Raw genomic sequence first — 22,973 nt, 5'->3', positions numbered from 1 at the left:
ATATACACTGAGGCTAGTATAGGTTAATATACACTGAGGCTAGTATAGGTTAATAATAGTGAAAGTGGGTATTTACACAAGGGAGTGGATATTTAATAGCTGAGGGGATTGTGAGTAGGATTTATATTAATACAGTACTTTTGGTTACGAAGTGAAAAACGTCTGCAGAGAAATGGTACTACCTTTAGGTGGTATATGCTGCCACCTAGTGGCAGAAAGAGATAGTGTCTCACAGAAAAAAGCAATGTCTCTTACTCAGAACTTTAGTCTAAGATAAAGAAAACTGGAGGGGGGAAAGTGGCTAGTGGTTAGCGGTAGGTTGATAAAAACACACACGGAAGGATAGTCAACACGTATGGGTATAATTAATTAATTCACAAGTATTTGGTTGTAGGTTACATACATTCAAAACTCTTGTATGTTCACACAGTGGCAGCTTTCTTTTGAAGCCTGGCTGGCAGGCAGAATTCAGGGTGTCTTCTTGGGTTTGTCTGGAGGTAGTCTTTACACCCTAATGGCAGGGAGGGAGCACCCGGAATGGTATACGGTGGCATGTTCAAGCAGCCCTACCGCTGGACCGATGGAAGAGAGGTGTGGACGCTCTGCAGTAGATTTAAAAATAGAAAAAAAAAGTTCATCAGTAACTAGTCATGTTTGTTGTGTCTTTTTCTTGCTGAAATTAAATATATTGCTACAGGTCTGCAATAGACAAACATATTGCCAAACATTAGATCATAATGATATATTTAATCAATAAATGTCTCAGACATGATGTTTTTGTGTATGAGGTATGTCCCACTACATTCCCCAGCTTAGAGATTCTGCCTCTGCACCTAACATGTTAAAGTGTGCTACCTACAAGGTTACACCATATTATAAAAAAGGGAATTAAGTTGTTTTGCTTTTTTCAGAATTGTTGCATCATTAACTGTAATATATATAGGGTCTGTGGGTGTGGGGTGAGGGAAGGCTTCATATCAAAGGTTGCAGGACATTCAGTCTCCCTGCAATAATGCATTCAAATACTGTCAGCAGGTTTCTTACTGGCAAGTCCTGGGTGCCAGGACAGTATGGTCAGCAAGTCAGACTCTGATGCCCTTGGATTCATTCAAACCGAGTAGAGCAGACTTAAGTCACTAAGACAACTATAATGAAACTTTAAGCAGTCACTGAGATGAATGAAAAAGGTAATGTGGACACTTGCTTCAACTCCCTTGTGCTTTACTGGGTCTTTAAAATGAATTTACTTGTGCTTCATCTACAGTTTCAGAAAGTCTCATTTTACTTATTAAACAACTAAAGTATTCCCTTTCCTTCCATATCTGCCTCATGACTCTTTAAAATTATACTAATATCATTACATATTTTCTCCACAATTATTCTTGGCATGGTCCTTCTCCTCCTGGTGATTTATCAGTAACAGTTGATAGAACAGTACCACATCAGCCATTCATTTTTCATTACTAATCCCTTATTATCATACTATTATACAAAAAAAAAAGTTGAGGGTTACTCCCTTTCCAACTTCTTGGTTGTAAATTTTATTACGGTCTGCATAGCATCCTACATTTGTTTTCTCCCATATAGTATTTTTTCCTGTTTAACATGCTTAGAAGATTATATTTAGATGTCGTTTCTACATTCACCAAGCAGTTTTGTTCCTGTGAATCTTTGGCTCTAGAAGTAGACCATTGAGCCAATAAAAGAGCACTCGGAAGGACAAGATTCCAAGTACTAACCAAATATTATTAAATCCTTAAACAGGTTAATAAAAGGCCACAGATAAATAAAAAAAATTATAAAACCATTCTTTTAAAATTGTTAATATTATAAAACTTTTAAAATTCAACACCCATCATAGGAACCTGTCCCCAGTCTGTTTTGGTTTTAAGTCATATTTTTGTGGTATGGAAGGGCTTCTACTACTACAGAGACTGCCCCAATTGGGGGCAGTGAGAATGGAGAGATCTTGAATCTGATTGGCCAATTGACATAACTGGTGAATTTGGTGACTCTGATTTGCCATTCTATGGTAGCATCTGCCCCAAAGGTTTAATTTCCTGGTAACCAGGAGAAGTGGTTACAAAAGCAAAGAGAATGGATTGGACGAGAGGAACAGTGTGGTTTTAACACTAATGGGCCAATTACTGGAAAGGCTCACCCAGACTCTGCTATAGTTTGCTGTGAGGGAAAGGTTAGTTTGCTTTTTATTTGTTGTATTTTGTATTACTTTATTGCATTTTTCTATTTTGTATACTGTGATTTATAGGTTCATAGGTTCATAGGTTGATACTAGGCTATCAGCTAGGGGGCCTATACAAACAGCCACAACAATTCCCTGGCTATTTCTTCCCACATTATTTACTTTCCTGGACCCTGTCTAGCAACTGACGTGATCCCTGGCTGTGGTCTCCTTTCTCCCATCCCCCATCCAAGGTCAAGAAGAGGTCTTGAAGAGAGGCACAGAGGCACTGTATGGCTTTACATCTATGAGTCTCCTGGGTCTGGGGAGTCTCTGGGTCAGGAACCCACTGGGTTTGACATGGCCTTGTATGTTAAGCAGAGATCGCCTCTGAGTAGACGATATGCAACATGTATTTTACTTGTATTCTGTTTTTAAATGCATATTAAAACTTGAAAAGAGACCACAGCTTTGTCTCTTGTGAGTCAGATAGAAATTTGTGAGTCAGACAGAAATTTTCCCACCCTCCCTCCCACGCTGTTAGTGTTGTGTTATTAAACACCACTGTCTTTCTAGTTTCCTGCCCCTTATGTTAATTTGACCATATATCTCATTTCCTCTCTGCTTTTACTAGCTGGTGTAAGTAAGCACAAAATTATCATTTTGTGAAATCACTCCCCTTCAACTATTTAAATTTATTGGCCATCCTGCTGTACTCCATAGTACCAGAATACAAAGGTGACCACCCCCTTTCAATCTATCTTGCTGTTTTAAAAATAGTGACTCTCCTCTAAAACTTAACTTTTTAGACAGGTAAAACTTAAGTTACCTACTTTCAGATCTAACTCCTCTAGTGCACACTGCAGTGTTTAGGATAAACCATTTTTTTTCATCTTACCTTTAAGCATCTATTGCAAGACCACCAGTTATTGGAGAGCCCACATTCTGCCTCTCAGTGGTCATCTTGGGATTAGTGCTTCTGTTTTCTCCTGGTGAGAGAAGGAGTGAAGTGACATTATTTCCTGGAGAATGCTGATCATCAGAAAGCTTAATAACTGCTTTATAGGTGACAGCTTGGAATCTGTGCTTATATTCTGATCCTGGCGAGAGTAGGAGCAGATTGCATTGATTCCTGACTCTTTCTAGTTGGAGAGTGAGTGCCTGTGTTTAATGTACCTGACTGGTCTGGTGTTGCTATTCGAGGCATAAAAAGGCTACAAGCATGTAGACCCTTGCATCATCTGGGACATGGCCTGCTTCTCTTCTTGGGATTGATGCTAACATTTTTCTTTTGGTGAGAGAAGAAGCAAAGAGTATTGTATCCCAACAGAGTAAAGCTGTGCTGAGACCAGCATTAGTAGTAGCCAGGCAGTAGCCATTCATGCAACTCATCTCTTTTCATCATTCTTGACAAGCTAATTCTTTATTTTTCAGTAAGTGCTGCTTGATTTCTTCCTAATTTCAGAATATCTGCCTAAATACTTCATTCTTAAATTTTCAGGGTCTTCATATTAGTTTCCCCTCAAGTGTTTGGCAGTGCTCTGTACAGACTCAGGCACATTGAGTGATATTTTTCCTGTAAAAGAACTATATAAGGAAACTGCTCCAGTATTTAGTAATAATGACCATCCCTCTTAAGATGTCTAAAGGTCAGTTCGCTGTGCTTTCACCTATTACCCTGGTGAATTGTTCATTCTGAGGCAGTGTAGCAACTGCCTCATGTACACAGACAACCCTCTCCTCTTATGTCCCAACACTCAGACTTGTGAGAGATGCACTTATATATCCAAATTGGATGCCATGCACACTCAAGCCAAGATCGGAATAGCTGGTCAAGAGGAGAAGGTCAACACCTGCACCACACCACATGCAGCAAATACCCTCCAGAACACTCACCATCATAGCTCTCATATAAAAACACAAACCACACACCCGCCTTTGCAGAGGCTCTCAATAGAAATGTACCCAAACAGCAGAGACCTCCAAGGCAGAAACACATTCAACCAACACAACACAGCACAAACCACATGACACATAGTTCATCTACACAATGTGCCCCTCAACCTAAGCCCCTAAGGCAAAACAGCTTGCCCAATATACTAATCATAGGTGACTCGACAGTGAGGCACACTGATGTCCCACTCACTAGGCTCAATAAGGAGAAGGTAACAGTCATCTCTCTATCAGGTGCCAGAATCCGACACATAACACATGCACTCAGGTCACTCCATAACAAGTACAAGTATGACTCTGTCACTGTCCACGTGGGTGTGAATGACCTGAGACACCTCCCTGGACTACATGAAATGAGACATAGAGGAGGAGGTTATGACCCTAGCCCTTAGCAGCATCCTACCATCATCCAGAATGATACCACAGTACAAGGAGAAATGATTGATTTCAACAATTGGCTAAGTTTCTGGTGTCATTCTAAGGGAATCCAGTATTTGTCTGCTTGGTAGGACATGACTGACAGACCTCAATGCTTTGCCAGAGATGGCCTGCATCTGTCACCTCTGTTTTTCCAGATACTGGCTAAGACTCTTGCCACCCCTATAGTGCCTTTTTTAGGTGATGATCGAAAGACCAAATTATCACCATAACAGCTATAAATAAATGCAATCTGAGGGTCATGCTGCTCAATGCTAGAAGTCTAAATCTCAAGATGCACTTGCTCGAAGGAATCCTCAAAATGGTGAACATTGACATTTGTGCTGGAACAGAAACCTGGTTTAAAGCAGCAGAAAGTACCCCTGCACTACCAGGCTATAACTCATTCCACACCTTTGGGCTCCAGAACATGTATCAAAGCTCCAAAGGTGGTGGTGTCTCCATATTCATAAAGGATATGCACACCTCCAGACTAGTAGCCCAGCATAATGCATCTGAGACACTTCAGGTACAACTAACATTGGGTATGACAGGGATTCAGGTCGTAGCCTACTATAGGCCCCTAACTATGTCCCAAGACTCTCACGCCACATTTTTAAGCACCCTGGAAACTATTAGGGTCCAGCCCAACAGTCTCATACTAGGTGACTTCAACTACCCCTCCATCAACTGGGAAAACTAGTCATACACCAATACACTGGCCCAACGCTTCCTGAAATTCATCAATTCCAATGCCCTGGACCAGCTTATTCTTACCTCCACTAGAGGAAGCAACATCCTTGACATGGTTATTACTAACATGGGCAACCATTGCTCTACACCAATAGTCAATTCTTCCCTGGTTAGATCTGACCACAAACTAATCACCATGGAAATCCACATCTCACACACACCCCCTGCAAAGGTAACCACCATGAAAAACTTCTCTAAAGCTGACTTTGGGCTCCTAAAAACAGAGTTGGCTAACTTCATGGCACACATGTGAATGGAAAATAGATGCATGACTGCCGAATCATACACCAATGCACTGTACAAACACGTACATAAATGCTTGGAACTAGCCATACCCAACAGAACCAAAATGTTCTCCTCCCAAAAAAAAGGAAGCCAATCTGGTGGTTCCCTGCTATTAATAAACTCTACAACAGAAGGAAGAAACTGTTGCAGAAAAAGGTGAAGTCCCAAGACTGGAAAAACCCCCTTATTAGCCTCAACAAAAAGTTGAGCTAACTCATCAAAACCTCTAAAGCCAGCTATGAAGGCAGAATTGCAGCAGACACTAAAAACAACCACAAAAACGTCTATAGTTATATCATGAATTTCCACTGCAATACTCAGGTTTGCTCTGAGTTACTGCACAGTGGTACCTCCTATACTGAGCCAACAGATATTGCCAACATACTGGCCAACAGATTTTGTGCCAACTTTACCCCTCTCTCCTCCCCTAAAGGAACAATCACAATACCAGAGGAATGCCAGGCACCCAGCATTACTGCAGCACAGGTTAAAGCTGCATTGTCCAAGGCCAGGAATACAGCTTCCATGGGACCAGACAATATCCCTGGATGTGTTCTACATGAACTACAAAGTGAAATGGCACCACATCTGTGTGCCCTGTTCATTCACAGCCTCACCTCAGGCTTTGTCCCTACCAAATGGAGCACTGCTAAAGTCATCCCTCTCCAGAAAGGGGGGAATGACTATAGACCCTGGAAATTATCGCCCCATTAGCCTGAAGAGTCTGATATGTAAGCCTATGGAGCACATCATCATTGAACTAATTAAAAAGGATATAGGGAATCTCCAAACACTTGATCCCATGCAATTTGGTTTTGTGAAAGGTAGATCATGCCTGCTCAATCTGGTTGACTTCATTGATTCAGTCACCAGAGCTGTGAATGAGGGTAAGGCAGTTCATACAGCCTACCTTGATCTGGCCAAGGCCTTTGATACCATTCCCCACTTAGGAATTATTGATAAACTCACCAAACTAGGCATCAACTCCTATATCACTAGGTGGGTTGCAAACTGGCTCATAGATAGAACCCACAGTGTGAAAGTAGCGGACTCCAAATCAGACTGCTGACCAGTTACGAGTGGAATCCCACAGGGATTGGTCCTGGGTCCTTTCCTGTTTGGCATCTACGTCTCAGAAGTCCAGGCCAACATGGAGGGACTCTGGATGACCAAGTTCACAGATGACTGCAAGCTGGGAGCCATTATCAACTCCACAGGTGATGTAGAAATCCTAAAGAAAGGCCTCACTGAGACCAATGCCTGGTGTCGAAACCTTGGCCTTAAACTTAATGCCAAAAAATGCATTGTTATCCCCTTTGGAAAAAAACTCAGTTCCCACTAATTACCACATTGATGGGAGCCCAGTGAACACTGAAGGCATTATAAGAGATCTGGGGACACAGGTTGACAGCAACCTATCCTTCAACCACCACATTGTCACTGTGGTCAGAAAGTCCTTCTATGTGGCACATCTCATTACCAAGGGTTTTGCATCCAGGAAGAAAGAGGTCATCATCTCTCTCTCTACTCTTCCCTCATTAGGCCAGTCATTGAGTATAATGCCCCATTTGGCATGTACCTCACTAAACACATGCAACAGCTGGAAAGGCCACAAAAGTACCTCACAAAGAGGATCCTAGGCCTTAAACACATGTAGTACATGGACAGACTCAAAGAACTCCAGCTATTCTCTGTCTCATATCATCTACTAAGAGGCGATCTCTGTTTGACTTACAAAGCCATGTCTGACCCAGCTCTGTCAGAAATGCTACAGCTAAAGAAATCCACACCACATGCTCCAGAGACCTCACCCTCATTAACACAATTAACAGAACATGCTGGAAGGACAGGTTCATAACACAGAGACTGATTATGCTCTGGAATAGACTTCCCATACATGTTAAGCAGGGCACCTCACTGGCCCTCTTCAAGAGAAATCTTGATGAGTGGAAGGGAAATAGAAAATGCACCCGAGGGATCACTCCAGTGGCCCTACTTGATAGAGGAACTGGGTACTAACGTCAGGCAGCATGATACCAGGGCACATCTATGGGCTAGGCTTGTAAAGGCTCCAGGGCCGTTAGCCTAGTACACAGCTATGAACCTATGAACCATGTTGGAACTGATTTTGAGGAGACTCCAAATAATTTTACAACCAGATCAAGCGATCATTTAGGAAGTGGGCAAAATGAAATGCTAAATGACAACAGGACAATTGGAAATAAGGTGACTGTTATTTTTCAAGAACAGGACAGTAACGAATGTATTTTGGGCATGTGGCTTACTAAAAAAGTTTCTTTTGAAAATAGTGCACAAGCAGTTAATGATAAAGAAACGGACATCTATGCCAACAATTTGCATAAATTACATGATTTTCTTTTGAAATACAAAACCGTAAATCTTGGAAGAGTGAGATACTGACAGATGGACATGTTAACCCTTCTGGGTTTAATGCTATTGTAAGAGAAGGATATAAGTTGAGTTACATAGGTCATAATATGTTTAACTATAGTGACTTAGATATTACAGAAACCCACTTTGGGCTGTTTTCAAAAGGTTTAAAGTTTATACCAAGGAAGAAATGTGATGTAAGTTACTGACCTTAAAATGCTTGTACATAAGAATAATTTAAAACTGATATTAAAAAGGCATATTAAAGGAAGTAATATTTTAAAATAGAGAAGTATTTGGAATCCTTCCTTACACCCTCAGTTAAAAAATTTTGAATTAACAATGGAAAGAGAACTCAGGGAAGGAATCTTAAAGAATAAGGTTTTTTTCTATTGTCACAGGGGATGAAAGGCCCTTAATAGAAGAGATTAGGACCAATCGATTTATTAGGCTGATAAAGCTCAGTAAACGGGGAGGAATGGTGGTCATGGATTCTATTACCTGTGAAGATAAGATGATGGATAAGCTACAAGATGAAAATAAAAACATGAGGGTGTCAAAATGAGATAAATATTGCTTACAAGAAAATTAATTTAGCTTTAAATGATTTGTTACTAGAAGGTTTTATTGATGTGGAGATGTTCAATTTTTTAAATAATAAAGAACCAAGTGGGACCTCAATATCTGGCATCCCTAAAGTTCATAAAAATATAGTAGACCCACCATTAAGGCCTATAGTGGCTGCTGAGGGTTCTATTACACTTCTCTGGCTAAATTTTTAGATTTTAAGTTAAAGAAAACTTCAATGGAGGGCAGGGAAGTTCTAAAAGACTCAAAGGATTTCTTGAGATGTATCAAAGAAGAACTATTTGATGACAAAATAATATTTATTACTATTGATGTAATACACTTGTTCACTTCTATACCCCACAAGCAAGGTTTAGATTTATTCAAAGAAGTACTAAGAATGTAAGGAAAGCTTTCCCAGAAAGATTCCTATGTTTGTTTGGAGTTATTTTGAAAAACAATTTAATATATTTTGAAGGGGAGTTTTTCTATCAAACAAAAGGAATAGCAATGGGGCAAGGTGTGCACCTACTTATACCAACATTGTCCTTTCATGTTGGGAAGAAAAATTCATTTTTAATTCTGGATTTCAAAAGTGTTGGGTGTTGTATAAGCACTTTTTGGATGATATTTGTCTATTGTGTGTATCTACTGAGGAGAAGTTTTTGGAGTTCTTTCAAAACATTTTTAGTTCAACTAATTTTTTTTAAATTTATATACAATATTAGATATGATAGTGTAGATTATTTAGATTCAGAAGAAAGGAGGTAATTTTACTTCCAAATTATATAGAAAAGAAACATATTCAAGCAACTATTTGTATTTCACGAGCACACACCCATATTCCCAAAAGAGAAGTATAGTAAAAGGACAATTTGTCAGAGGCAGTAGGATGACCTTGGATGATAACGATTATTTTACTGAAAGTGAATTTTTGAAATATATGTTTATAGAGAGTAATTATCCAAAGAATTTAATTGAAGGGGTACAAAAGGAGGTGTTATTGGGTAGAAAAGACAGATTTCCACCTATTTTAGATCAGGAAGATCAGTCATCAAATAATATACAAGAGAGGACTGAGGTAGTGACTAAGGATGAAGGGAATAATTATGAAGGGGCTTTTGTTACGGACTACAATTGAGATGCCCAAGTCATTAAGAACATTTTTGAAAAGGAATGGGCAAAAAATGCTAGCCTGTCATATTTGAGTTTTATTTTTGATAAGCCATTAACATGTATCTTTAGAAAGGGGTGTAGTATTAAAGATATTTTTGAAATCCATCAGACTAATTCAACTTGTAATAAAAAGACAGAGGTGAGGACCTTTAAATGTGGATTTTGTTCATAATGCCCCTTTGTTTGTAATACTGTAGATATTTACATTAGCAGTAGGGATAAATATATTGCAAGTAGGACTTACTATACATGTGATACTAAAGTGATAGTTTATATTGCAACTTGTGAGAATGTGAGGTATTTTATGTAGGCAAAACTGAAAGAAAACTTAGGAAGAGAATCTATGAGCATGGTTATGAGATAAAAAAGAAAACCAAAGGAATGCACTTTTTAAGCACGAACATCTATGCCAGACTGCAAAGTTTTTTGTTTTTTTTTGTATTAGAACAGCTCCCTGTTGATATTAGTAGAGGTCCTTGGGAGACAAAGTTAGAATACAGAGAACTGTACTGGCAAATTATTTTGGAAGCTAATAAATGGCCAGGCTTAAATGATATGGTCTCCATAGCCCCTGTTTTAAAACTGAGATCAGCTAAGTTGTAAGGGAGTTTGATTAAGACTTGTTTTGTTAATAAAAATTATTTTGAATAGATGTATTTTTATATGTATATGTTTTTGTATATGTATACAACATCTCATGTTTTTATGCATAAGTAGTGGATTTTATGGGTGTTAACCTTGAATGTATACTTTTAACCACTAGATGGGGACAGTTTCCTTTCATGGGTGTTGAATTTAAAAAGTTTTATAATATTAACAATTTTAAAAGAATGGTTTTATAACTTTTTTTATTTACCTGTGGCCGTTTATTAACTTGTTCAAAGATTTAATAAATTTGGTTGGTACATGGGATCTTGTCCTTCCGAGTGCTTTTTTATTGGATTACTGGTTTTATTTGAGCACTTTATCCTCTTTGTTTTCTTTTTAAGAAGAACCTTGACCCTAACTGGACTCCTACTGCAAGAAAAATAATGTCATTTTGTAGAATTGCTGAAATAAATGCGATGCTCAGTTTTGTTGATATTGATGTGGAGACAAGCATTTATGAGGAGCCAGCAAGTACACAAAAATGTGCATGAAACTCCAGTATCTACCATCGAAGACTGGCTGTAGTCCTCAGTGGTTTATCAGACAAGCTGAAAGACTTACAAGTGACAGCATCAAGTATAATGCTAAATCAGGTTCATTATTCAGAATCAAGGATAGTTGGGAGGAGCAATGCTTGTTGAGCTGAGCGTCCAGCAGTTGGTTTGATACTCTTCCATCTCCTTCCTCATAGAGAGGTGGCCCTTGTGCCCTGGGCCTTGAGGGCAATCTTCTTCTAAGGATGGCAGGACTAGGTGAAGAAAAAGGTGGGGGGAGTAGTGTCAAGGTGGGGAAATGCCAGACTGGTAGTGATGTAGGCTAGATGGAAGTGAAGTGGGTAAGGACCGGAAGATGGAGTTGATATTTAAGTAAGGGTTTGAAGGGAGCTTCTGTCTCTTTGTTGTCAGTGTTACAAGCTCATTCTCCCTCCTTTTTTACTGAGTAGCTAATTCCAGTGATTTGAGCAGAAAAAGGGACTTCTCCTTCTTAGCAAGGGAAGTCTCTGCTTTTCTCCCATCCCTTCTTGTAGTAATTGTGGGAGAGAGTGGTGATTAATGCAAGTCCTGGTGAGCACGTTTGGCTGGCATACTTTGTGGTATGTTAATGCTGCTATTGATGAAAGTTTACTAAGGTTTGTGTTTCTTATGATGCTACCAGTTTGAGCTCTTATCTGTTTAACTTTTCATTATTATAATTGTTATAGAATTGATTTAAGTTTTTATGATGATGAATTCAAAATGGAGTCACTTTGCCCTTAATAAATTTCTGGCCACATGGTATTGCCATTGTGTTGGGCAGTAGTTAATGGATACAAAGAAGGCTGCGGTGTTAAAAAGCTTGTGCTTCACTGGAAGTGTATGCTGGCTATTACTTAGCATGCCCACTGAGAGATCAGAAATGCTGATGAAAGGAAAAAAAAAGACAAAAAGAAGAGGTAGTATTTACAGCTTGAAAGGATAGTTATACCCTGCTACTTTTTCATAGATGCCTCATATTAAAATGAAAGAAACATTTATTTATTATTTATTTATTTGCAGTTTGTTTACCAGTGTGGTCCATTGGGCCTTGAGGAGCCCGTTTTCAATGGAGTCCTGGGGAGAAAAGCTCCAAAGATACAACTAGTTATAATAACAGTATTACAAAAAAAAAAAATATAACTAGTTATAATTACAGTGTTACAAAAAATATTAAAAAATAATTCTAAGTTATACAGAGTACTAAGAAGACATAACTGTGAATCTACTAGATACTGATGCAGAGGTTAAGAGAATTTAGAAAATATAATGTCAGAGTAGCTAAAGTATCAGAGTTGTAGCAATGATCAATAGCAGGGTAGATGCAATATCCCAATGTTAAGTGCCAGAGTAGAAAAGTATTACAATTTTAGGAATAGTCAATGTCATTGTAGAAAAAGAATCACGGTGTTAATAATTGAGTTTGTTCAGTTGTAAAAGGTAGTGCAAAGTACCCCAATATAAATGTTTTAAGGAGGAATAAAGAGAGACAGTTACTAAGAAGGTGTCAACAGAAGTGTTTGAGGTAGGGAGGGATTATAGATAGAGATATTATGTAGGATGAGTTTACAAAGAACTCAAATAAAAATGATTGTTGCATCTTAATCAAAGCAGTGGATCTATTTCTGTCAATCACTCTGGCACGGGAGCTGAACCTCTTGTGGCTAATATTTATTGTTTAAACACAATGTAAAATTCAACAGTTTTAAATTAATGTTCTTTATTGCTATCCAGCAATCTTATTATAAGCATACTTAGTTTCCGTTCTTGATATGGTATTGATTTCTTCTAATATGTAAATACTACAGGAAAATAAAAAGTATTAAATTTGCACTCACATTTGTAGTTAGTTCCACATCCTGTTGGAAACCTGTTTGACAGAAAGTATTATATTTAGCACATCACTTACCATTTTGGCATGTATCGATGTAATCATGGCAGCATGTTTTAAAAAATGTACAGGATGAATGACAGCTACACAGGCTACCTTTGGGGTTGCAGATAATATGAAGCCCAGTACAGCAAAGGGGTGGATTTGTTGATGAACATCCATAGACCACATCTGAAAATACAGAAAAAAAAGCACTTAATATATCCAAACAAGAAAGAGTGTTTTACCTTGTATCAAATACTGAGTATGATACTAATCCCGATGCATTATAGTGGGGTAGCATTGTTGATATACATTGTCCTCATAAGTGTGCTTTTAAGCAATCAATAATGCCCAACAGGGTACATTTTACTGTGTAAATAATGCATGTTCAGTGGTGTTCTCAGGTCCAAAGGCCTTAGGCGCATTATTTCCATTGTGACACACACTGTGGAGTATATTATTGTACTTAGAGAATGTGCTATCTCTTAATTTTTTTGTTTTATCTTTTTATTTTTTTATTACTATGTTTTTTTTATATATATTTTGATGTAAGATAGTTCCTCTGCCTATGGTTTAAAACTTGCTGTAGTATATTTAATTATTGGTGAAACAAGTATATTACATCCAAAATATAAGTTAAATAATTATTAAATGTCCACACATACACACACTCAGAAATATATACAGACATATTTACACACAGACACACACACACACACACACACACACACACACACACACACACACACACACACACACACACACACACACACACACATACATATATACATATATATATATATATATATATATATATATATATATATATATATATATATATATATATATATATATATATATATATATATAGGTTTTTATATATATATATATATATATACATATATATATATATATGAATAGGAATAGGAATACACACACACACACACACACACACACACACACACAGCGCTTATACATACATACATACATATAAATATATATATATTATATATAGGTTTTATATATATATATATATATATATATATATATATATATATATAGGAATAGGAATATATACACACACACACACACACACACACACACACACACACACACACAGACACACATATATATATATATATATATATATATATATATATATATATATAGGAATACACACAATCAAAAATAGACATTACACACACATATGCAGAAGCAAACAATCTTTCTCTTATATATATATATATATATATATATATATATACATATACACACACATAACACAAATTCAGAAGCACAAACATACAGACTCACACACATACATATAAAGACAAACACAAACACGCATTCAAAAATGCCAACAAACATACATACTTGTATACATACACAGACGCAGACTAAACACCCATGCATCACTTAATAGGTACATTGTTGTGTATGAACACAATTTAGAAGATTAATTCCCCAAACTGAATGTTTAAAAATAGATAAATGTAATGCAATCCAAATCTTTGCCCCCCCCCCCCCTTTACAGCCTGTTGTTTTGGCTGCCCAGCAATTCATTCATTAATGATATTCAGTAAATAATGCCAGTAAAAGATAGCTTAATTGAATACTTAGAAAAATCTTTTTGATAGACTGCATACTGCTGTCAGCGCTATTTGTTGCTCTTACTCTGTCTCACTCACTCTCTCTCACACATGCAGGCATACACACTTGCAAGTACATGCACACACACTCACACACATGCACACACACATGCAGGCTTTGTAGTTAGTTCTCCTTCTTAATTTGTACTTACTAAACAGCAAAGCAATGCTTAGAGATTGTAAAAACTGGCAGTCATTTCTTCTTCAAATGCCCGAGCTTCATGGCGGTTTAATATGTTGCCATGAAGCAGCAGACTTGTTTTGCAGCAGGTATTACCTGAACATTAACACCCTACTACAGAATGTCTGTTTTCCAATCAGGGGTTAATATATGATTTACCCATTGTCTAATTTACAATAATTTCTCTCCACTGAAAAATACCTTTCATCCATGAAAACATTGCTTGCTTCCTGGATTAATCTTTTTGTATAACAAGAGTGATGTTTAAAAATAAGCTCCCAGGAAAATAGGCAGTTTCGCTTTAAACTTAACCCACCTGAATGATTTCAAAGCAACTTGTGTATTACTCCTTAAACTTCTTCATTAGGTGTATGTTTAACTGTATAATTATTTTCTTATATTTATGCATTAGTGCCATTTGCTTTAAAAAAATGAATGTGACTACCTGCTGTCTGCTATGTTACCTAAAAAGAATATCCATGTATAGTCATGTTAAGTAACTCTCTATGTCATGTCTCTCCAAACACCTTAATTATTTTATTCATTTCTGAACCCTTGAGGAACATGTATAATGTTTCAGGGGTGACCCTGGAGCATTGTCTTGTTAATTGACTTGTTTATCATTACACAGTGTTTAAGCAGAAACTGAGAGAATTGAACCATGCAAGTTAAAGAAAATGAATTAATCAAGCCATCCATCCATCCATATACCCATCCAGCACTGCTTCATTAAGGGTAAGCATTAAGCAACATGCAATAAACACAGCAGATCAGATTTACCAAGCAGTCCTGTCCTCTGATGTCCAGTAGAAAGTGATGTCATAAACACACTGCCCTTAGTTCCTGTGCTCTCTTACTGAGATAGTTGTTGTGAGGATTGACTCGCAGTCTGTCCACACCACTGTAAATATGATTACTTTCCTCTTTCAGAGTTTCTATGCTCACTCCTTTTATTTAATTAAGTTTCTGTTGCAATTCTGAAGACCTCCAAGTGTGATGTTCAGAAATGCGAGACTGAAGTTTTTAATATGAGGATTGTATACTAAACTTGAGATTGCAATACTTTTAAACAATTCTTTTGTTATGAAGTGCAGTGATACTGCAGGTAGTATAAGTGTCAGGGTAATATAGGCTGTAATTTTTTAATACAATCACAGCAAGTTTGCAGACTATTTGTGAATTGTACATTTATTTTTCATAGTTGTGGGATTTGGACTTATAGTGCCTGCACTTCTGCTAGGCAGCCACATATGTACTTCCCTCTCTTAGTGTTTGCTATACAAAAACAACCCTTACTTATTCCCAGAATTATTCTTCTCCCAAGAAAGTGACACTTTTTAAACTGCTCTTTTCTTACATCACTTTGCAACCACGTGCAGTCATCACATGCCTGGGTACAGTCTGCAAGCATCCTAGAGGCTCAGGAATATGTATTTTTCTTCTATTACCTCTACAAATCTACACAATTATCACTTTAACAACCCCTCCCACACAAACACAGACACACTTTTGCTCCAGGAGCTTAGTCCAGCAAATTCTCTGGTGCAGAGGCAATTTTTAATTATGCTTGTTGAACATTCTGATTATTATTAAGCAACAATGTAAAACACGTCCAGAATAGTAAAACTGCTTCAACATGCATGTGGCTATGATAAGCCTTTATGAATGAAACTAGAGTACCACAGATACTTGAGGTGTGGATTCCACACTGCTTTACATTCAGTAAAATGATCTTCAAAGTTCATATACACTGTAAACTGATCTTCACAGTTCATATATACTGTAAAGTTCTATGGATTCCTGTAAGTTGTCTGCACTCCCACACACAATCAAAGACACATCTTCTTTAAAGTTTAATGCATATTATACAATGACTAGCCATTAACATTCAAAAACGTACATGCTGATTGGTTAGTCCAACCAGCATGCCCATTGTAAAATTCAACATATACCACTAGAAAAAAGTCCAGTCACTCAGACCTTCTTCCATTAATATATGCTACGTCACTGAACCAATTTGGCGAATGTCAGACAAAACTCCAGCAGGTAAAACTATGCTGCCATGCATGTTCAATGAGCCAAAAGAAAGTTTTATTATAACATTGGTTGAGCACTTTCATCCTTATACAGTATTAAAAACTTCATCAATATAGTATAAGGTATGAAAGCGCTTAACCAGTTTTGTAAAATAGTTTTGTTTTGATTCAGTGGATGTGTATGGCAGCATCATTTTAATATGCTACAGGTTTCCAGGTCAAGAAGTACAAAAATTCAAATCTGGAGAGTTTAGAGGTATGAGAGAGATAGCACAGAAATACAAAGAAAATCACTATGTTATGCAAAACTAAAGAAACAAACCTGATTGTCCTTGTATTTCGTCCCCCTCTCTGTCTCATACCTCTGGACTGTCCAGATTTCAGACTTTTTTTTTTAATAAATAAAGAAAGGAAGAAAGAAAAAAGCAACGGAGATTTCCCTTTCTCCATTGCTTCCTTTCCAAAGTACTGATGTACTGCATTAGTGTAAGAACGTAAGTCCCATACGCATATGCATACATCAAAAAAGCTGTAGAATACCTAAAGAAAGCGAAATAACACTATGGAGCTGTTATACAAAGACATTGTTTAAGAAAAGCTATTTTTTCTTAAATAATGTCATTGTATAATAGTGATAACCAACTCCTCTGTGTGATATAGTGAAGATTTACCTATGGTTGCCTTTGTTTAAGCACTCTGGCTTTCCCCATGTGATTAAACCAAACCAACCATGAGTAAATCTTCAATATACCACACACAGTCATTGGTTATTGCTATAATATTCTACAGGTTACATGTAGTTCAGTATGGAGGATTATGGTTGAATCTCAAATAATAGCTAGTTTGTTATGTGGGAGAATCAATGTTGCCAAGAAGTTCACCTCAGGATCAAAGACAACACAGACAGCCAATAACTATAAAAGCTCCTAGATACTTCACTGTGTATACTTTTTTCGTTCAAATGGCACTTTAATGTGTATTATACTCTTCAATACTGTAAAAGTGTTTCCAACATTATTCTGGGTTAGCTGTCATGTGTGCTATGATGCAAGAACCAAACACAAAAGCTTTAAAAGTTACAAACAAAATTTAAGTAGTTCTAGAAGCTGTTATAACCAGGTGCCATGCTGCAGCAATATAAAACTTCTTTATTTCCCTGCCAGTTTTGGAGAGTAACCAGCATACTTCATGTAATACAAAGTACATTAGTAAGATAAGCATTTAATTATGAATTGTACAGTTAGAACTGTATATGCTTCACACACAGGCTCCTATTATTATTTTACAAGTTGCCTTATTGTGAATTTCATAATTGTATTTTTGCTATTCTAAAAATCAGAGGAACATATTACCAGGAATTCATTAAAGTGAATAGCTCGGTCTGTACCACATTTGCAATTCAAATACATTATCAGAAATGAGGAAGATGTCATTATCAGCTAATTTGCATGTCTCTGAATCAAATTATTTAGTGCAATATGTAGATCATGACTGATCTGTACATCGTGCTAGTGATCTGCTGCTTGTGTAGGCAGTGGCATCCCCCAAGTCACTCTCTCACACACACGCACACACACACACACACACACACACACACACACACACACACACACACACACACACACACACACACACTCATGCACACATACACCAGTTGCTTTACTGTAATACCTGAAGTGCAATTACATGTATCTACAAGACTCTGGTATTCTGGTGCATCCATGTACCTTCCGTTCCTTGTTATGATGTTGGTGCCATTATGCACTTCACTTTTTATGTTATCCCTGGTGTCTAGTGCATCCTCCACCTATGATACCCTTGCTGCCACTGGTAACATTATGTCACTTTAAGAGTAACCCTTGGTGACTACTGGTCCCCTCCCTCCACCATGTCCATGGTAGGTAGTGGAACACAGACTTTTGGCCTTGTTCAATACTGTAGAGTGGTGGTGAAGGGCATGTGGATCTATACAGCCAAGCAGATTTTTTTTAATTTCTTGGCCATATAGATGCCTTCCTAGAGGTGGTTCCAGTGGGAGAGAGATCATATGGCAAATAAGCATATGCTTCTTCCCTGGAATGCCTCATTAGCATTCAGCATGGTCACATGGCCAGCCCTTCATGGTGCTGCACAACTTTGTTAGAGAACCATGCAGCACCATGTAAGGGAGGTTGTTGAATTAACAAAAAGGTACTGCTATGTCTTCACAGAGGTGTACATATCACAGTACCTTCTTGAATAATGGGCCACAATGTCTCTATATAAATTATATTTGCTTCATTCCTTCTTAATCGTTGTTAACTGGGAACTTAATTATGAAGTTGTCAGCAGCTGGAAATATAGGACCTAATATTATAATTTTAAGAAGCTGCCTTACTATGCATTTTAAAATTTTGTTTTGTGATCACGTATCTTTCTTTTTGCCAGATGAGTACAGCATGATCCATAGGGCATACAAGCTCACTTATACAAGAAATTCAAATAATTTCAGTCCAGTCACTATGAGGCAAGGTCTTCAGAAAATTGCCTGCACCTATCTTTGCCCTCTGTGCTTCACCCTCTTGTTGCATATTTCAGTGCCATATTCTAAGATATACTAAATAAAGCAACAACTCTAAAATGGAAGACAGTCAAAACCAGGAAATTACTATGGGTGAACTCTGAAAGTGAAGGCAATGGCACCCCCCCCCCAAGTCACTCTCATTTACATATGCCACCATAGTCTTTGATGATGTACAGAGACAAAAAAATGAAACTTTAACATGAAATAAAGACACCAGTGTGAATTGTTATCCTCTGAGAAATTGGCAAAAGGTGATGTAAATGCTATAAAATAGCAGACATGACTAATTGTTTCAAAATGCAAACCAAAGCAGTCTTAGCTAGGTATTAATAATATGTCAAGTTCTGTTAGAGAATTGGTGACCTGTATACCACCACCCTTATTGAAGAACAAACATTCTCCAGCAAGGTATTAATGTACAGATTATGCCCACTGAAAAACAAAAGCTGTGGAGCTTGGACTGTAATGAATATAATTGCTGCCACTATTTTATACTCACTAAGCAGCACTTTTGCTGTTTTACCTGTTTTGTTGTTTATTTAGTGCGAAATTAAAAAAAGAAAATTAAAAAAGTGTGAGTGTGTGTGTGTGTGTGTGTGTGTGTGTGTGTGTGTGTGTGTGTGTGTGTGTGTATGTGTGTGTGACTTAATGTCTGCGTGTGAGTATATGCATGCATGAAAGTGAGAGTGAGATTGATTGAGCCATTGTTTTACACTTGCTTTCACTTTTAAAATATAAATTAATAAAAACATCAATCACACCCCCTGTAAATTATATTTACTAACTTTGAGATCACACAAAAAAGGGGTACTGGGAAATGTCCCATCCCCCTGGATTTGTGCGATTTTACAAACCTGTCAATCAGCTGCCTAGTCGACCATTTGCAGTCAACCATTCAGCTGTTAACTTAACACTCATTTGACCAGGTCACTATCACCCATTCACCCATATACATACATACATAAATTTATATGTATGTGTATATCTATATATATATATATATATATATATATATACATATATATATATATATATATATATATATATATGTATATGTAAATGTATATATATATATATATATATATATATATATATATATATATATATATATATATATATATATGGGTCTGCTTTGTTTAATTGAATTTCATTTCACCCCGACCACTTCACTGAAAACAAGAATTACTGAAAACTCATTTAACTAAATCTCATTTCCCACACACCCCCAACTATATATACTAACTCCAGGATCGCACTACAGTGCGATATAATATATAATATAATAATATATATTGCCATATATACTAACTGTAGTTCAATGAAATGAGATTCAGTGAAATGAGTTTGCAGTAATTTGAGTTTTCAGTGAAGTGGTCGGGTGAAATGAAATTCAGTGAAATGAGATTCAGTGAAACAAAGTACACCCATATATATATATATATATATATATATATATATATATATATATATATATATATATATATATATATATATATATATATATATATGAAATTTCAAAATCTGCAATTGCCACTTGGCCTGCATCATTTGGTTATAGAACCAATTAGCTTCTGTGTGGGTGTTCATGTTCCATTTCTCTTTTGCCCAGACAAATACTGGAAAAAGTTATTCCCTTCCTGTAAGAAAATGACTTATACCAGAAAGCAACTGGGATGGATTCTGTAAAGTCTGCTGAAAGCACAGCATGCTGTAAAAATACTTCTGTACACCTGCTGTAGATGTGATTTCAGAAGACATGCTAAAGGCAGTCTGAGTACTTAGTGATTCAGCATAAGATAATTATAGTTTCTGCCCACACCTGTCTGTTTAGAAAACACACCATGTACACACAATTCAACTTAAATGTGGCAAACTGCCATGGGGACTCTGTATCTGAAATCCTCGCATGTGCTTTACAGATCCCAGGGAATTAAAACTAATAATAGACAATAGAGGTACTGTTGCTGAATCCTACACAAATGCACTTTATAAGCACTTACACGAGTGCATGGATCGTGCTATCCCTAACAGAACCAAGATGCTATCCTCCAAAAAAAAGGACGCCAGTCTGGTGGTCCTCTGCCATAAACACGCTCTGCAACAAAAGAAAGAAACTGTTGCAAAAAAAGAGTAAAATCCCATGACTGGAGGAACTCCCTGGTCAACCTCAGTAAGAAGCTGAGATCCCTCATAAAATCCTCCAAAGCTAGTTACGAAAACAAAATTGCCACTGACTTTAAAGACAACCACAAAGCTTTTTATAGCTATGTCAATAATCTCAATGGTAACACTCAGATCTGCTCTGAGTTACAGCACAATGGCACTAAATATACAGAACTAACTGATTTTGCCTACATCCTGGCAGATAGGTTCAGTGCTAACTGTACCCCCCTCTCACCCCCTAGTGGGCCCATCTCTATACCAGAAGAATGCAAAGTTCCTGTAATCACGGCTGCACAGGTAAAAAACACACTCTCCAAAGCCAAGAACACAGCATCCATGGGACCTAACAATATCCCAGGCTGCATTCTACATGAACTACAGAATGAACTGGCACCCTACCTAAGTACCATGTTCAATCATAGCCTCACCTCAGGCTTTGTGCCCACTGAATGGCACACAGCGACGGTTATACCACTCCACAAAGGGGAAGCCACGACGGACCCCATGAACTACCGCCCCATTAGCCTAACAAGCCTGGTCTGCAAGGCCATGGAACATATCATCATGGAACTCATAAACAAAGACATTGGTAATCTCCAAACAGTTTGGATTTGTAAAAGGCAGATCATGTCTCCTAAACCTGATTGACTTCTTTGAAGCAATCACTAAAGCCATATATGAGGGTAAGGTGGTTCACACAGCTTATCTAGATCTCGCCAAGGCTTTCAACACCATCCTCCACTATGGAATTATAGACAAGCTCACTAAACTAGGTATAAATTCCTATGTCACAAGATGGGTTGCCAACTGGCTCACGGACAGAACCCACACTGTGAAAGTAGCAAACTCCAAATCCGACTTCAGACCAGTGACAAGTGGAGTACCACAGGGTTCAGTCCTGGGTCCTCTCCTGTTTGGTACCTACTTCTCTGAAGTACAGGCTAACACAGAAGGTCTTTGGCTAACAAAGTTTGCAGATGACTGCAAACTAGGAGCCATAATCAAAACTCCTAACGATGTGGACATACTACAAAAGGGCCTCACTGAGACACATGCCTGGTGTCAAAGCCATGGCCTGAAGCTGAATGCCAAAAAGTGTATTGTCATCCCCTTTGGTAAAAACTCTGTACCCATGAACTACCACATAGCTAGTAGTCTACTTAATGCTGAAAATGTGATAAGAGACCTTGGGACACAGGTGGACAGTAGTCTCTCCTTAGATAATCACATCGCCACAGTGGTCAGGAAATCCTTCTACATGGCTCACCTCATCACAAAAGGTTTCTCATCCAGAAAAAATGAGGTCATAGTTCCCCTCAACTCATCACTCATTAGACCCAATATAGAGTACAACTCCCATTTTGGTATGTACCTCACAAAACATCTACAACAACTGGAAAGGCCACAGAAATACCTCACAAAAAGGATTACTGGCCTCAAACAGATGCCCTACGCAGACCGTCAAAAATAACTCCAGCTTTACTCCGTCGCATATCGCCTACTCAGAAGCGATCTCTGCCTAACATACAAAGCTATGTCAATCCTAGAGCTGTTGGACATGCTCCACTTAAAGAAATCCCAATCCCTCCAAGCTACACACTCTAGGGACCTAAACCTTGTCACC

At 37.6% G+C, this 22,973-nt stretch overlaps 1 protein-coding gene across 4 annotated transcripts in view; it reads right to left on the bottom strand.

Annotated features, from left to right (window-relative positions):
• The window catches only part of LOC122800837 (venom phosphodiesterase CdcPDE-like), a 358,459-nt gene that overhangs the window by 145,328 nt on the left and 190,158 nt on the right, over positions 1-22,973 (bottom strand). For all 4 annotated transcript variants that reach the window (XM_044070144.1, XM_044070141.1, XM_044070142.1 and 1 more), the window contains exon 2: positions 12,794-12,946. Coding sequence is in view for 3 of the 4 variants with exons in the window: in XM_044070141.1 (XP_043926076.1) it covers positions 12,794-12,946 (153 nt within the window). In the remaining variant the exon portion in view is untranslated. The remainder of the gene's footprint in view (positions 1-12,793; positions 12,947-22,973) is intronic.

This window comes from Protopterus annectens, chromosome 4.part1, assembly GCF_019279795.1.
Source record: "Protopterus annectens isolate FY-2018-M chromosome 4.part1, PAN1.0, whole genome shotgun sequence".
NCBI classification, from domain to species: Eukaryota; Metazoa; Chordata; order Ceratodontiformes; family Protopteridae; genus Protopterus; species Protopterus annectens.
Note: the sequence above shows the minus strand (reverse complement) of the source record. Positions and strands in the feature narration are given on the sequence as shown.